At 42.5% G+C, this 17,006-nt stretch overlaps 1 protein-coding gene across 1 annotated transcript in view; it reads right to left on the reverse strand.

The window, feature by feature from the left end:
- The window catches only part of SLC9B2 (solute carrier family 9 member B2), a gene marked incomplete in the record, with an annotated part of 44,991 nt that overhangs the window by 10,445 nt on the left and 17,540 nt on the right, over positions 1 to 17,006 (reverse strand). The window contains 5 exon segments of the mRNA XM_027772919.1: positions 1 to 27; positions 2,503 to 2,609; positions 6,940 to 7,115; positions 10,164 to 10,291; positions 11,509 to 11,651. Of these exon segments, the coding sequence (XP_027628720.1) occupies positions 1 to 27; positions 2,503 to 2,609; positions 6,940 to 7,115; positions 10,164 to 10,291; positions 11,509 to 11,651 (581 nt within the window).

The raw sequence follows: 17,006 nt of genomic DNA on the forward strand, positions 1-17,006 counted from the left end.
GAATGTTCTCTTCCACAAGAGGTTGCTCTGTAGAAGAAAAAAGTCGATTACCTTGATTATTCAAATAGTGATTGGGACCAGCAGATGGCGAAATGGTTACATCACTGGACTCCCATGCAGTCGGCTGTGATTTGGGTCCTGGACCCGGTGGCCTAAAACGCATTCTGGGCACGTGTGCACATGCCCAAGATCCCAAGAGGGGAATGGAGGTGAAGGAATTGCAGCCTGGTTATCCTCCTAGGGAGTTACTTCGCTTTCTGTCTCTGTCTCTCCAGCAAGTGCAAACACCCTATAGCAAAAAAAGAAATCTCTCTTTAAAAAAGAAAAGGATGTTTAGTGGTTGATTTGTCCATGATTGAGAATAAAATGAAAACGTGTGTCTCTGAGCCTGTGAAAGCATGACATACCGTCTGCTTTCTTTTCCTTAACCAAAGCAGAATTAGCACATGTTCAGACAGGCTCTCCTCTGCAGTTCCCAATACAGCATTTCACAGGGTTTTAAGGAGCAGCAGGTAAAAGCGCATGGGCTTTGGAGCCAGACAGGCCAAAGCCCAACTCCAGCTCTTCTACGTGGCTGACCTGTGCCTGCTCGCATTACTTTACCCCTCTAAGCTGCATTTCCTGGTCCCTGAAAGCATTTGCATCGTAGAGATTTTGCAAAGGTCCATCTCCGGCTAGCCTCAGAGCACAGGAGTTGAGCAGTGCACCAGGAGCCAGATCCCATGTGGCTCGCCACAGTTTGAATCCCAGCCCCAACAACTGGAAATACATGCTGAGAGTGTGTGTATGTATGTGCATGTGTGTGCTCCAAATTCTTACGGCCTGGAGGAGAAAGGATTATGGCATGACCATGTCCTACTTGGGAGTAATTTCTCTTTCTGGTGAGTGCAGGAAAAAAAAATAAAAAAAGGAAAAACGTCATATCTCTACCACTTTCAGGCTTTCTTCTAACTCTGTTTACTTTTTAAGCTTACTTTATCAATCTCTTTCATGAGAGAGAGATAAAGACAGGTACCCTACAGAACCTTACTGCGCTGTGGTCTTCCTCAACCCTTCTGGCCAGTGAAGATCTCAGGAGCCGAGGGCCTGCCTGGCATTCAGGCGACCGAGGATTGGAACCTGGGCCTCCCTGCGGCTTCGGTATCAGGTTGCCATGCCTTCCTGCCTGTGCCACCATGCTGAAGCCTGTTTACTCTTTAATTTCATGCTCCCTTGGATTTACTTTCTAAATTTAAAAAAAAAAAATTACTTATTTAATTTTATTCATTTATTCACTTCTTTTAATCTGACCCGAGAGATACATACACACACAGGCACACACACACACACACACACACACACACACACACACACAGAGAGAGAGAGAGAGAGAGAAAGTGAGAAAGCAAACCACCAGGTCCAGGACTCAAATCATGGTCGGCCATATAGGAGTGGCCAGTGCCTTAACCACCATGCCACCTGCTGGTCCCTCTTTCTAAATTCTTAATTACCAAGAAGCTCTAAGAGGCTACAGACTGGAAGTCAATGTTGTGGTTGTTCTTTTTCCCTGCTCAGCATTTCCAACAGAACCATTTTGTTCTCTACCTGCGACTCACACTGGACAGACTGGCAGCAGACGATAACTTCAAAGTCCTCCCACATGACTTTATACACAATAAGAAACAAAACGCAAGCTATCCTTCTCTTTATTTTGTTGTGTGATTAGAATAATCCTATGATGTCTTTTTATTTTTTAAATGATTTTATTTGCTGTAGGGCAGGGCAGGTGAGCTGCCGGACACACACACACACACACACACACACACACACACACAGAGAGAGAGAGAGAGAGAGAGAGAGAGAGAGAAAGAGGGAGAGAAAATAAGAAAGCACCCCTCCAGCAGAATGGCTATGCCTCAATCCCTTCTCCTCCATTCTCCTTTTGGGATTTTGGGCACGCATACACATGTACCCAGTGTGTCTGTGAAGTCACCAGGTTCAGGGCTCAAACTGCACATTCTATTATGTGAGATTCAACTGCCTTAGCCACCATGGCACTAGTTGGCCCCATAATTTCTTTCTTAAAGCTTATTTATTTAATCCTATAATTTTATTTTATGCCTTCATAAACTCTTCTACAGATGATTTGAAGCTTTTTTGAACAGTTAAGAATTCGAACCAACATACGCTCTGATGGTGGAAATACTAATTTTCTTAACGAAAGCTCTTCTTTAGTAAAGTTTCTAATTCTATTCAAAATGCTCTGAAATCTCAAAATAATGCCAACTGTGCAGAAAGAGTGAATTTCTATTTTAGCTACCCTAAGAGACCTGGTGGGTGGAGAACAAATTTAACCTTCGTTTCTCATTAAGAAGCCCTTGCGTACATAGTGAAGAACTTTGATCTCCGTGGCGAGAAACGCGGCAGTGTGTCGTAATGAGATGTTCAAAGTCTTATCTAGTTGGTAGTACTGGAATCCAGGATGTTTTCCAGTGATATTTTCCTGTTGATCATTTCTCTCACCTGGTCACTGCTTGGAAAGTACTGAATAAAAAAACCAAGAAGAGATCCTGCTGCCACACCGATGACCACCTCCAAAATGCCTCTGAGGACATTAAAGACGGTAGAGCCTGGAAAACACATAGAAAGAATAACCTCAGACAGAACGGTACATTCACCAATAAACGAGTTTCACTCTACGGCCAACACGGAGTATCTAATTTCACAGATAGCTCCTGTTCTCCACGAGTTCATATATATGTGACTTTAAATAAACAGTAAACTTTGGGGCTATCTTATAGGAAAAGTACGTATATTATTGGAGACGAATTTCAAAACAAGCACAAGGCATGCTTTATGTACTGTTTTTGTACATTTATTTTGGTGACAGTTTACTTAAAAGGCCTAAGAAAATAGGAAAGACAGAATTAATGATTCAGAGTGAATTCATTCTACTGTATTATATAAGGGCTAGTAAATACAGACCATGAGAACATGATGCATGAGTTTCAAATTTCTTTTCGCACAAAAATAAACTTGTACTTTAATTCCATTTTTCCGTGAACTGTTTTAAGTCCCTCGTATATATAGAGTAGAGGAGCTGATAGATCTTGTTAAGTTTTCAAATTATACTTATGAACCTGATTTTTTTTTTTTTTTGGCGAGGTTTATGAACCAATTTTTGTTGTTGTACCATTATCTATTTTTTTTCTCTTTTTTTGGAGAGATTTTTGCTATAGGGTGCGTGCGTTCGCCAGACAGGCAGAGAGAGACATTAGAGACAGAAAGCGAGAAATCACTCCCCCAGGGGGGATGGTCACGCCGCAATCCCTTATCCTCCATTCTCCTCTCGGGATCTTGGGCATGCATGCACACACACCCAGCGTGAGTTTTAAGCCACCGGGTCCAGGATGTGAACCGCGGTCGACTATGTGGGAGTCCAGTGACATAGCCATTATGCTAACTGCTGGTTCCCCCATTATCTATTTAAAAAAATTTTATTTAACTTTATTTATTTATGTATTTAAATTTGACCAGAGAAGGACAGAGAGAAAAAGAGAGAGAGAAAGTGATAGAGCAAGCTGCCAGGTCCAGGACTTGAACTGTGGTCAGCTAAATGGGAGTAGAGCACCCTCAACCACCACACCACCTGCCGGCCCCTAATGTTTTTATTTTGAATTTATTTATTTACATTAATTCACTGTACATCATTACAGTACACAAAATGAGATTTTCCACCCAGAATTCAGTGTGATATTGGCTCAGTGAAGGATATTAGCATACATTACCAACATCAACAAATAATTTTCTGTACCGTATATATTTTTCTTTTTTCCTTTTATTTTTCCCTATTAATTCCCTACCTCTCTTCTGCCATTTCCCACCCTCCTCCTACACTGTCTCTGGTATTTACAGTTGCTTTCCATGCCTTTTATTTATTTTTTTCATTTTACTGATTCGCTAAAAACATTAATTAATTTAAATACTTTCAGTAGCAAACATAGCTGATATATACATATCTATGAACACATGTTTGGCTTTAGAAGAGCCTGATTTTTTAAAAAGAATTATTTATTGGGACCAGCAGTTGGTGTAATGGCTATGTCGCTGGACTCCCATGTAGTCGACCATAGTTTGAGTCCTGGACCTGATGGTTTAAACTCATAATGGGCGCATGTGTATGAGTGCCCAAGATCCTGAAAGGAGAATGGAGGAGAAGGGACTGTGGCATGGCCATCCCCACTGAAGAGTGATTTTTCGCTTTCTGTCTCAGTTTTTCTGGTGAGCACATGCACCCTATAGCAAAAACTTCTCAAAAAAAAAAAAAAAACCTTCAAAAATTAAAAAAAAATTATTTATTTAACTTTATTTATTGTAATAATTATTATTATTTTAAAATTTGCTATAGGGCACATGTGCTCACTAGAGACAAAGAGAGAGAGAGAGAGACAGAGAAAATGAGAAGGCACCAGGTTTGTTACTCAAACCATGATCGACCGTCTGGGAGTCCAGCACCTTAACCACCATGGCACCTGCTGGCTCCAGGATCCTGATTTTTAAATAATGTACATTGATTTTAATAGTTCTGATACACACACACACACATATATATATACGTATATATATAGTATCATATAGTAACTTAAAAATCTGGCCATTAAAATCAAGAATCTTCATACTGCAATGACTGGTAGTCCTTCTCAAATTTTTTTTTTTTTAAATTTTGCCAGAGGGTGTGTACACTTGCTGGGAAGAGGGAGAGAGAGAGCCCCGATAGGGGGTAGCCATGCTGCACCCCCTTCCCTCCATGACTTCATCTTGTTGGGATCTCTGGCATGCACACACATGTGCCCAGCATGTTCTTCAAGACCTGAGGGCCATACTGGAACCTCGGTCAGCCATGTGCGGTCCAGCTCCCTTAACCACTAGGATCACCCTCCTTAGGGAAGTGGGCAGAAGACACGGAGAAGGTTCTTCAAGGTATTTTCCATCCTCTAGATATGAAAAACCCAGTCTGGACATTTCTCCCCGATTCCCCCTCCCCACTGTGATCCTAATGCAAACTGCTGCTTTGCAGCTGTGATTCCTCGTCCTGGCTGTGTTGGTTTGCATCCAGAAGGTTCTGATTTAACTGGTCTCAGGGAGGGCCTATGTAAGAGTATTTAAAAAGCTCCCCAGATAATTCTTGTGTGTAGCCAAGGTTGAGAAACATCATTTTGAATGGGTATACCAGGAAGGCGGCGAGAACCTAACTCCGGAAAGGCTCAGTAAAGTCAAAATAAATCCAAGAGTGTAGACCTGACCCGATAGGTCCTAGGGAATCTTCACTGGTTTTTGAACAAGAAAGAGCATTATGAAAACATTATGCTTTGAGAAGGTTAATTTACCAGGGACTGGATAGAAGGGCAATGGGAAGAGCGAGGTTCCAGGTAATCAGCATGGGTCACACATAATGGGAATCATAAAATGGGGAGATAGCCACAGGGGCTGGAGACAAGGAGAAAACAGAACTTTCCAGGACAGTGTGTTCCCACTAAAGCCCCTGAAGCTAGATGGAGGCCACAAATATACTTCATCAATAATCTCCAGTTGCAAATTTTACTTCCCAAATTTGGACATCAGACTAAGAAATGAACTTAAACCTAGGCTGTGCAAAAAGGATATTAAAGGTGTTGAACTTCTCAGTCTTTTGGTTATGGTCACTCATAGAACCTGTTCAGTTTAAAAAGGTGGTGAATAGTAGTAGGATAAAAAAATGCCTAAGTTCCTCTGAAACAAGACACTTAGCAAGCACTAATAAGGCGTCCATTGAATCATTGCTGATATTGGGTGATATAAGATATTGAAGATGAGAGAAGAGAAATTGTTCCTCCTTTAGAAGCATGCTGTTTCCTCCACTTGGACTGCTGCTGCCATTGTGCTCACTGAGAAACTTACGCACCCTGCAGGTAAAGTCTCCAGGATTTAGCCTGCCCCAGTCACTCTGAGCAGAAGTTGCCCTCCTCCTGCTTTCAACCTTATTGCCTTACTTCCCTCACTGCACTTTCTGTGTGCTACTTCCATAGTCTTTATTTACAGGGAGGAAGGAGGTAGCTTTTGGTTTCTCTTTACGTACAGAAATTTGGACATGGCCCCTATTTTAAACTTGCCTTGGGACCAGTAGATGGAGCAGTGGTTTTATCACTACAATCTGTGTCCCGGGCCCGGTGGCTTGAAACCCAATGTTGGGCATGTGTGCGTGTGTGCCCAAGATCCTGGGAGGATTGGGTGATATAAGATATTGAAGATGAGAGAAGAGAAATTGTTCCTCCTTTAGAAGCATGCTGTTTCCTCCACTTGGACTGCTGCTGCCATTGTGCTCACTGAGAAACTTACGCACCCTGCAGGTAAAGTCTCCAGGATTTAGCCTGCCCCAGTCACTCTGAGCAGAAGTTGCCCTCCTCCTGCTTTCAACCTTATTGCCTTACTTCCCTCACTGCACTTTCTGTGTGCTACTTCCATAGTCTTTATTTACAGGGAGGAAGGAGGTAGCTTTTGGTTTCTCTTTACGTACAGAAATTTGGACATGGCCCCTATTTTAAACTTGCCTTGGGACCAGTAGATGGAGCAGTGGTTTTATCACTACAATCTGTGTCCCGGGCCCGGTGGCTTGAAACCCAATGTTGGGCATGTGTGCGTGTGTGCCCAAGATCCTGGGAGGAGAACGGAGAAGAGATTGTGGCGTGGCCATCACCTCTGAGCATGATTTCTCATTTTTTCTCTCATAGTGTCTGTCTCTCTCTCTGGCAAGTGCATGCACCCCAAGGCAAAAACCTCTCAAAAAAATAAATAAATAAAACAGAAAACAATGAAAAACTAATTTGCGTTTATCAACTATCAAGCCAATATACCATGTTTATAAACCTTAACCCATGTCTCTAGAGTGCAAGAAATCAGCACGCTGTAAACGGATTGGTTTACCTGTAGAAAAGGCCATTCCCAAGCAAGTGTTGAAGCCAGTGATGGCCAGAATGTCATCGAAACTGCCAGCAGCCATGAGTAAGGTTGGGACCCCCTTTTCAACACCATAGCCTCCTTCCTGTAGAAGGAGCATCGAAGGCACCACAACTGCTGGGGACACAGCCCCTAAAACAAAACTAAGTAGGAAGCACTTTAAACATTCACAATAGTGTCATATTCATTATTACTATTTTCTTGAAATAACATCTATCCTCTTACAGGTTAGACCTTGGATAACTGCAGATCAGAACCAGAATGAGATACCACTCAACACCAGAATAGCTAAGATTCAAAATATAAATAATGACAAGTGCTGGCAAGGCTGCAGTGAAAAGGGCACCCTGCTACACTGTTTGTGGAGATGTAAATTAGTACAAACACTGTGGAGAACAATATGAGGTTCCTCAGACACCTACACATAGAACGGCCACACAGCCCTGTAATTCCACCCGTAGTTACCTACCCAAAAGATAGAAAAACCCTCAGGTAGAAAAATACTCATATATCCACATTCACAGTTGCTAGGACACGGAATCAACCCAAATGTCCAAGACAGATGACTGGATTGAAAAAACACGGCACATGTACTCTATGGAATACTACTCAGCCATAAAAAAACCAATGAGACCCTGACATTTGATAGGAAGTACACGAATACGGAAGATTTAATACTAAGGGGAGCAAGCCAGACTGAGGAAGACAGGCATTTTATGTTCCCACTTAATATATTCTGAGGGGCCAGTAGGTGGCATAGTGGTTAAGGCGATGGGCTCCCACATGGCTGACCATGGTTCTAGTCCTGGACCGGGAGGCTTCAAACTCATGCCAGGCATGTGTATGTGTGTGCCCAAATCCTTGAGACGAAAATGGAGAAGGGATTGTGGCTTGGTCATCCTCCTGGGGGTGATTTCTCACTTTCTTTCTTTCTTTCTGTCTCTCTCTGGTGAGTGCATATGCCCTAGAGCAAAAACAAAACAAAACAAAACTCTCTGTCTCAAAACAAATGACATATATGGTATATATGTATATATACACTTTACAGCAGGAACTAAAAGGCTAGGAGGTATATTAGCAGGGAGGGCAACCACAGATACTAGAGGCAGTATAGAAGCAGGTGGGTAATAGGGCTGTGAGGGAGGGGAATCAAGGAACAAACAAAATATTTAAGAGACACGAGTATGGGAAGTTATCTATTGATGATAACGTATGTGGTAATGTTCTGCTTCATTAATACGCACTGTATTCATGTTGGGAAAACCATGTTGTACATGGTAAAGATATACAGTGATCTGGGACCAGCAGTTGGTGTAATGGCTATGTCGCTGGACTCCCACGTAGTCAACTGTGGTTCAAGTCCTAGACCCGGTGGCTTAAACTCATGCTGGGCGCGTGCACATGTGTGCCCAAGATCCTGAGAGGAGAATGGAGAAGAAGGGATTGTGGTGTGGTCATCCCCCCCCCGGGGGGTGATTTCTTGCTTTCTGTCTCTCAGTCTCTGTCTTTTTGGTGAGTGCATGCGCACTATAGCAAAAACCTCTCCCTCCCCCGCCAAATAAAAAAAAAGATATACAATGATTAAATTTAGAAAAGAAAGAAAAAAAGGAAGAAGAATGAAAAAAGAAAAGAAAAAGAAAGAAAAACCAAGTTCGAGGAGAAAAGTGTTCAGTAATGTGACTTAGCCTTGGGAGTGTGCGGCCATGCCTGGACTATTGAGCTGACAACGGTCCCACTGTGAAGTGCGAGCAGTGGTCACATGAATAAGGGCGTAAGGGTCTAGAGAACGTAGTTACTGACTGAGGAGATATATTTAAGGGGAAATTACAGCTGTCATTTTCAGAGGCCAGAGACGAGAACGCACAGGCAGATAAAATGTTTGCTGTGCGGGAGGAAGCGGGAGTCAGGGAGACGACAGCGCTGTGAGCGCCATGGAGGCGGGAGTCAGGGAGACGCACAGCGCTGTGAGCACCATGGCTTCGCGATCTTGGCAGGCCAGTTTAGCACTTAATGCTATATCACCAAGATCTGACGTCCTCATTTCTTTTTGACCTCATTAATATTCCCTCAACACAAGGTAAATACAAAGTTTCATATCTTGATCTGGGGTTCGCCATGCTGTGTAGTTGCCATGCTGAGACAGTGCAAACATCCAAGAATTTTACTAAAACATTTTTAAAAAAGCACATGTTCAAACTATTTAAAAATATTTCATATTACTGTTATTCAAAATACTTTACAACTTGGGATTAAATGATACATGTTGGGGCCGGCAGGTGGCGTGGTGGGTAAGGTGTTAGAATTCCCACATGGCTGACTGTGGTTCAGGTCCCAAACCTGGCAGCTTGCTCTCTCTCTCTCTCTCTCTCTCTCTCTCTCTATTTCTCTGGCAAAACTCATGAGAAAAATAAATAAATAAATAATTCTTAAACAAATAAATAAATGATACATGTCATGAAATTAAAAAAAAAAAAGAACATAGCATATACAAGGTTTGATACTATGTGGTTTTATGTATTCCCCTGAGATCTTGAAATATATGCCCTTCTGATAAGGGGGTGGGCTGCTGCAATTTAATCCTTGCAAAAAACCTTATGAAATGTATATAATCTACCTTCATGTTGCAAATGAGGAAACTGAGGCACAGAGGGGTTGAGTAATGTGTCAAAAGTCACACACTGGAAAACCACAGAGCTGGGGTCTGAATCCCCGTAGCAGAGCTCCAGATCCTAGTCACGAGGAATTTCTTACTTCTTGCCTGCTTATTAACGACGGTCTTACTACATACCTACGTATTTAGTAGTGGTTATGACTCCTAACTACTGGGAGTGAAAAACTGATGGTGGAAGGAGACGGAACCACCAAAGCGCACCATCCAGTGATGAGGGAAACCACAGCCGGATTGACCGTGTGCGTTCTTGTTTGTGCCGACTGGAGAGGAGCTCGGCTCTCGGGCGTGGGACCACGATCTCTTCAATTTTGGTTTGAATCCTTATAATCACCATGGAAGTTAGTGCCTACAAACACACAGACTGTATTTCGAAGTTAGAATATTTAGATGATGCTAGGATATCTATGTTGTGCGTTTCCGATGTCCTTAAGAAAATGCTATGATCCATTCTCTTGTATGGAATCACAGAAGGTCCTAAGCACCTCTGCGTGTTTTTACATGATAAAGCAAACCTCATTACCCCAGGATAAATCCCCACTGCCACGGTAAACCCATCAGGAAGTGTGCAAGAAGAGCAGACGCGCATGCCTCCACAAGACAGGGACCCATGGACAGTCTCACGCAAACTCCTCTCAACTTCTTCAGGGCCTGAAATACAAAGACAGACGTGGCCAATAAAGCCCTCTGGAGACAAGCAGAAAAGATGACCTTCAAAGCTTGCTCTGCAGTTCAGACCATGTCTGTGTCTTTATGAATTTCCCAGATAATGAGTTATATATAAAAAACATTTCAGTATTCTGTTTTGGAGACAGGCAGTCCTCATAGAAAGCCTCTGAGATATATTCTCATTATCCCCATTTCTTAGGCACCCTCATCTAAAAGGACACATGTTTAGGACATACACCCAAGATCATGAAACTGGATGAGTGGTGGGACCAGGTTTGAACCCGTGAAGCTGCTTCCAGAGTCTGTTTTATTTAACTTGTACCCCCAGAATAAGTCTAAAATGCAGAGCCTCATACTCCAAGAATATTCATTTCTACATTTGAAAACGTACATACAAAATATTTTTAAGGGGCCAACAGGTGGCATAGTGGTTAAGGCAGCTGGACTCCCACATGGCTAAAAGAACTTTGAGTCCCGGACCTGGTGACTTTCTTTCTCACTTTCCTTCTCTATCTCTCTGTCTCTCTGTGGTCAACTTCAAAAAACAAAAATAATAATATAATGACAATAAATAAAAGTAAATAAAATAATTATTTTAAAAAAGATAAGAAATAATGATTTAATTTTATTATTCTTTTAAAAATTTACTATAGGGCATGTACCCTCACCAGAGAGACAGAGAGAGAGGGAGAAAGAGAGAGAAAGTAAACTGTCAGGTCTGGGACTTCAACCATGGTTAATCATGTGGAAGTCCAGCACCTTAGCCACCATGCCACCTGCTGATGCCAAACAAAAGATTTTAAAAAGCATACCTGAGACTCATGCCAAGCCAGTACAGTTAGCTCTAAACACATGCACAGTGCTTTGCTATAACAAATATATTGCTTTTCTCTCCCACAACCATTATTTCTCACTATGGCCTCCTCTTTGTCAGAGAAATGTGGAGCCTTTATTCTTAGTGTGTCCCCACAGACAATAACTCCACCTTTTTCCAAGAAAGAATATGGTAACATCATTCAGGTTCTTGTGAAGCACAAGGTCCTACTTGCAAAATGGTCCCATATGAAATAAATTCCATTCTCTTCTGGAGAAGGTCATGTGAAGTATCCTCAAGCATCTCTTAAACTCCAGGGACTCTAAATACTCCAAGTTTCGGAGGAACAAGATGCCTCTCCTACAATTAGAGTTGCACTTCGTACCTTTGCATCCAGGCCGAGGCCAGCACGAGTCAATATGATAGACAAGGCGATGCTTCTGAGGGCGGCCGACCACCGGTGCTGGATCTGCACGTTGTCACTGACGACCGGGACGTTTCTGAGGAGGAACCCAGCGAGCAGCATGCCTGAACAGGGAGGTGAGACGAGTCTGCTAGTTTCCAAATACAGGAAGTAGGATTCAGGGCTTTAAATGTGAAAGGGACTACGACATGCTCTCGGTAATCACTTCCCTTATGCTTGGTCCTTTGATAAAATTAAGTTAAACCTTTAATTAAAAAATTAAAATAATATCAAAAATGAAAAGAGCTAAGAAGAGACTTTAATGGGCAAATTAAAAGATAGATCAGCTGGGCTGCCGGGTGGCATGGATGTTAAGGCAGCTGGGTCCCACGTGGCCGACCACACAGTTCAAATTCTGGATGTGGGAGTTTAAAAAACACACCAGGCATGTATGCGTGTGTGCGTGTGTGTGTGTGTGCTGAGAATCCCGAGAGGAGAACGGAGGAGAAGGGGTTTCTCACTTTCCCTCTCTCTCTCTCTCCAGTGAGCACACACTCTATTTAGCAAAACTAAAAAAAACAAAAAGCCAGAAAGATCAGAACAATGAATATCCACCAAATAACTGAAACTTAAAGGCAGGAATGAGAGTAGCACTGAATAGAAAATGTGATCAAATTCTAAATACAAAATGTTTTCGTACAATACCAGTTCAGTATTTTTTTGTGTGTGCACGTAGCAACAGCTCCTGAAACTTTCTGCTATATTAGATTATCTGAAATGTTGATAAGAATGTATAGGGGTTATATTTTACCTTCAAACTGGCTAATTTCATAAGAAACACGTGGCCTACTTTGTAAAGGCATTAGAAGCAAGCTGCGATGGAGTGGGCATTGCCCCATCATGCAGGCTGGTGACTGCTCTTTCGTCCCGTCGTTGGGCCTTTACCCGATGCCTCTTTACTCAATTGCTGCAGACACTATCGTGGGTGTGAGGGACACAGCAAGCACAAGACTAGAACCCACACTTCAGCAAGCTTCCAGCCTTGAGGAGAACAAGACAGCCTGACCAGTCCACCTGTGTGCTGCCTGAGTGAGGCAGGGAAGGCGAGTACGCGGAGTGCAGGGAACTCAAAGGGATGGAGGAGCCAGGGCACTTGGGAAGTTTCTGGAAGAGAGCAGTTTATTTGAAGGTGCAAGAAAGAGTGGTGCATTCTGGGAAGCTGTGAGTAGCTGAGTGGAACTGAGGAAGCTCAGTGGTCTGTGAGGGAATTTGCACCACACGCCGTGAGACGGCAAGATCTCTGTCAGAGACAGTGAGGCTCCTACCCTCCATTCTTCTCAACCAGTACGGCTTTTCCCCATGTCTTCGTAAGCAGCACGCTTCAACCAATCAGACACATTTGCTACAGTGAACGTTTTTTGGGATGCGAGCTCTGGAAAAGTCCCAGCTTTCTGGGACTTGCTGTAGACACTGGGCACAAAAGCGTCATTTCCAGGCATCTCCCATCACTGCCATTTAATGGAGAAGTCTCTAAGTTTAGGATTCTGCAGTTGGTATCTCTGTAGAATGTTGACTGGCAACAGAATGAAGAAGCCTGCAACAACTGTTTTTATTTTTTTAATAATAAAAGTAATATATATGCATGTGGTAAAATTAAACACTACCAACGCAGGCAAAGGGCCAAGTGCATACTGTATCCCATCTACAAACTTCCACCTTCATTTTCCAAAGTTTGCCACTGACAAGGGTTTTCTGTGTCTTTCCAGAAGGTTCCTAAGCCTACTGAAGCATGCTTCTTTATGTATACATGTGCTCTTTCGTGCTGGATACTAAAGAAAGCACACTTACATACTGTCGTAGGATGTGGGTTTTTTCACTATCCTGACATTTTCCCATCGAAGCACATACATATTTGTCTTATTCTCTTTAAATAGCTGCTATGTCATCTCACTGTTTGGAAGGATCATAATTTTAGGACCACTGATCCATTAGTTAATAGATTTTAAGAACCTTCTCAGACTTTGTGACTTTAAACAATGCTAACATGAGCACAATTCAGATGTGAAGCCTTTGGCAAGTGCTTTGCAGAGGTGAGTCACTCTAACGCGGTCGTCATCCATGTGGAGCTGAAACAGGGGCAGGTTGGTGGAGGTGTCCCCGAACAATAAAGCTCTAGCTGTGGAAATGTTATGCCCCAGGGTACAGGTGTGGATTTCTTTCTTTCTTTCTTTCTTTCTTTCTTTCTTTCTTTCTTTCTTTCTTTCTTTCTTTCTTTCTTTCTTTCTTTCTTTCTTTCTTTCTCTCTCTCTCTCTCTCTCTCTCTCTCTCTCTCTCTTTCTTTCTTTCTTTCTTTCCCTTCCTTCCTTCCTTCCTTCCTTTTGAGAGAGTTTTGCTATAGGGCACATGCACTCACCAGAGAGACAGAGACAGAGACAGAGAGACAGAAAACAAGAAATCACTCCCCAGAGGGAATGGCCACACCACAGTCCCTTCTCCTCCAGTCTCCTCTCAGGACTGTGGACATGCACACACATGCTCCCGGCGTGAGTTTCAAGCCTCTAGGTCTGACTCGAACCGCTGCTGGTCATGTGTGAGTCCAGAGACATAACCACTATGCTATCTGCTGGTCCCACTTTTTTTTTTTTTAATTTGCCACAGGGCATGTGAGTTCACCAGAGAGAGACAAAGAAAGAGAGAGAGGAAAATTGAGAATGCATTCCTCAGAGGAGATGATCAATCCTTTTTCCTCCATTCTCCTCTCAGGATTTGGGCCAGAACGTATACATGGCTGGTGTGTTTTTTCAGCAGCTGGGTCTGGGACTCGAATTGCACAGCTGGCCATGTGAGATCTAGCTACTTCAACCACCATGTGTGGGCTGATCCCAAGTGTATATAATTTGTATAGATGTTGATGAGTTACCAGTCAGAAATGCTACACTAACCTTACATTCTATTAGAAGGTCAATAGCTCTTTACAGAAGTTCAAAATGTGGACCTAGGAGTACATGCAAACGTATGGGCTAGAATCTAGAATATTACAGTACCGTAGTGTGAAGAAAGTTAGGGACACTTTAATATTTATCTCCAAATACATCAGTGGAGCACATTTTGAGTGTGCACAACAATAACTAACGCTACACATTCAAGACAGTGAACAAAGTGTATTTGAGCCAGTCCTCAGTGAATTATGTAACTACCTGAAATAAAAAAGAATGATAATCTACCAAGAACTCAAAGCTATGCTGAACTTCTTGGTTTTCTTTGGTTGCAGAAGGGATACAGGACTATATTTTATTCCTAAAATGAACATGAAAATAATTTCCCTGGGACACTTATCTTTGCCAATGGTCTGGGTACATGTGATGTGATTGCCTAAGTTTTTTGTTTTGTTTTTTCATTTTCAAAATTACTATCAGGGACAGCTGGTGGCAGGGTGATGAAGATGCTGGATAACACATTCTAAATGTGTGCTTCGAGTCCTGGAACTGGCTGCTTGGAAAAAAACACCACACACATGTGTGTGTGTGTCCAAAATCCAGAGAGAATGGAGAAGGGATTGCAGCATGGCCATCCTCCACTGGGGGTGATTTCTTACTTTTCCTTTCTTCCTGGTGAGTAAACATGCCCTGTGGCAAAACTAAAACAAAAAACAAAAAAAAACCACTTTTATTATACCTAAAGTCTAATTTGCATTTGCCATTATAGTAAGCTTACTCAGAAAAATGACCCAGAATGATGCTGGCGGGAGACTTTGCAAATACTCGATCTCACATGATACCCAAGACTAAGTACTTTCCAGATCACATTCACGAAGCTGGTAATATGTACTTTGGCAGCTTTCAAGACACATTAGTCAAACCACAGGTAAACATCAATGTATCAGTTAATATCTATGGAGCCCCTTCTCGTCCAGTTAGCACTGGGTGAGGTACATACAGGCAGGTAGTGTGACTCAATTAATTTTCAAAAATACGTATTTAAGGTTTGTAATTTTTTTTTTGAGAGTTTTTTTTGCTACAGGGTGTGTGTGCTCGCCAGAAAGAGAGAGAAACAGAGTCAGAAAGCGAGAAATCACCCCCCGGGGGCGGGGGGGATAACCACACTGCAATCCCTTCTCTTCCATTCTCCTCTCGGGATCTTGGGCACGCACGCACACATGCCTGGCATGAGTTTAAGCCACTGCGTCCAGGCCTTGAACTGCGGTCGACTACATGGGAGTCCAGCGAGTTGTATTTTGAAGTTTCTTACCCCTGAGAAATGTGAGGTTCGTGTGGCCTCTGAATCCCAAAAGCTCAGCTTTGAGTTCTCCAGCTTTGGTGGAATTCCAGGTGTCGTGAGGTCAGGCTGGTAGTACTGTGCACTGCTTCGGTCCCTCACACACAGACAGGATCCAGCCGTGAACATTTTCAGGCAGGTACACAGTCCACAGGCATGGTCAGTGGGCCCAAACAACACAGGTGTTGGGCAGCGGGAGTGGGTGACCACCTGGTTTTAACTCAGCAGGTGTCCCCTTCTGGCCTTTAAGCCCACAAGGACCTCTCCTTTAACTGTGGAGGAAAAAAGACCTTCCTTGATAGAGAAGTAATATTCTTCCTTTTTTATCATTTGTTTTATAGAAATTTTTTCAATAATGATTTGCTTTAAAATAACTTGGAAGTAGAATAAGTAAGAGTGGCATGTGTTGAAAATTTCCATAGTATAAAATTAAAAAAATGAATAATACTCCCCTATCAAGGAGGTGGGTTTTTTTCTTTTTCCCTCCACAATTGAGAGAGAGGCCCCTGTGAGCTCAGAGGCAGGAAGAGGACGCCTGTCAAATCAAAGTCAGTGACGACATCAGCCCAGACCCTGGGGAAAGGTGACAGTGTGCTGGGAAATTGCTTCCCTCATCCCCCATCTCTGGCAGTTATTGCAATAATTTCCTAAAAATATGGAGCAGGTAATCATCACACATCAGGTTTTCTTTATGGAGTCAGAGAATGTTCCCATGTTGGATACTGACTGTGTAAAAACTGGTGAACTAGTTTCTGTAGAGTAAAACTATTTTAAAAAAAGATGGTAAGATGTATCATATATTTGACCTTCTAGAATGATTTTGGTTATTTTAGGAGCTTTCTCAGGATCACAAAACCCAAGTCCCTATATCTTTTTGCAACAAGGTATATTTTGTTTATCCAAGTCAGAGAGTGGAAAAAACAGCATGCAATGTAATAGGCATTTTCATGAAGCCTAAAAGAATAACCTTCCATTTAGATTGCCTATTAGAATCAAGAAGAAACCTTCCTTCCTTCCTTCCTTCCTTCCTTCCTTCCTTCCTTCCTTCCTTCCTTCTTCCTTCCTTCCTTCCTTCCTTCCTTCCTTCCTTCCTTCCTTCCTTCCTTCCTTCCTTTCTTTCTTTCTTTCTTTCTTTCTTTCTTTCTTTCTTTCTTTCTTTCTTTCTTTCTTTCTTCCTTTCCTTTCCTTTCCTTTCCTTTCCTTTC

Source organism: Tupaia chinensis, unplaced genomic scaffold (genome assembly GCF_000334495.1).
Source record: "Tupaia chinensis unplaced genomic scaffold, TupChi_1.0 Scaffold000315_1, whole genome shotgun sequence".
NCBI classification, from domain to species: Eukaryota; Metazoa; Chordata; class Mammalia; order Scandentia; family Tupaiidae; genus Tupaia; species Tupaia belangeri.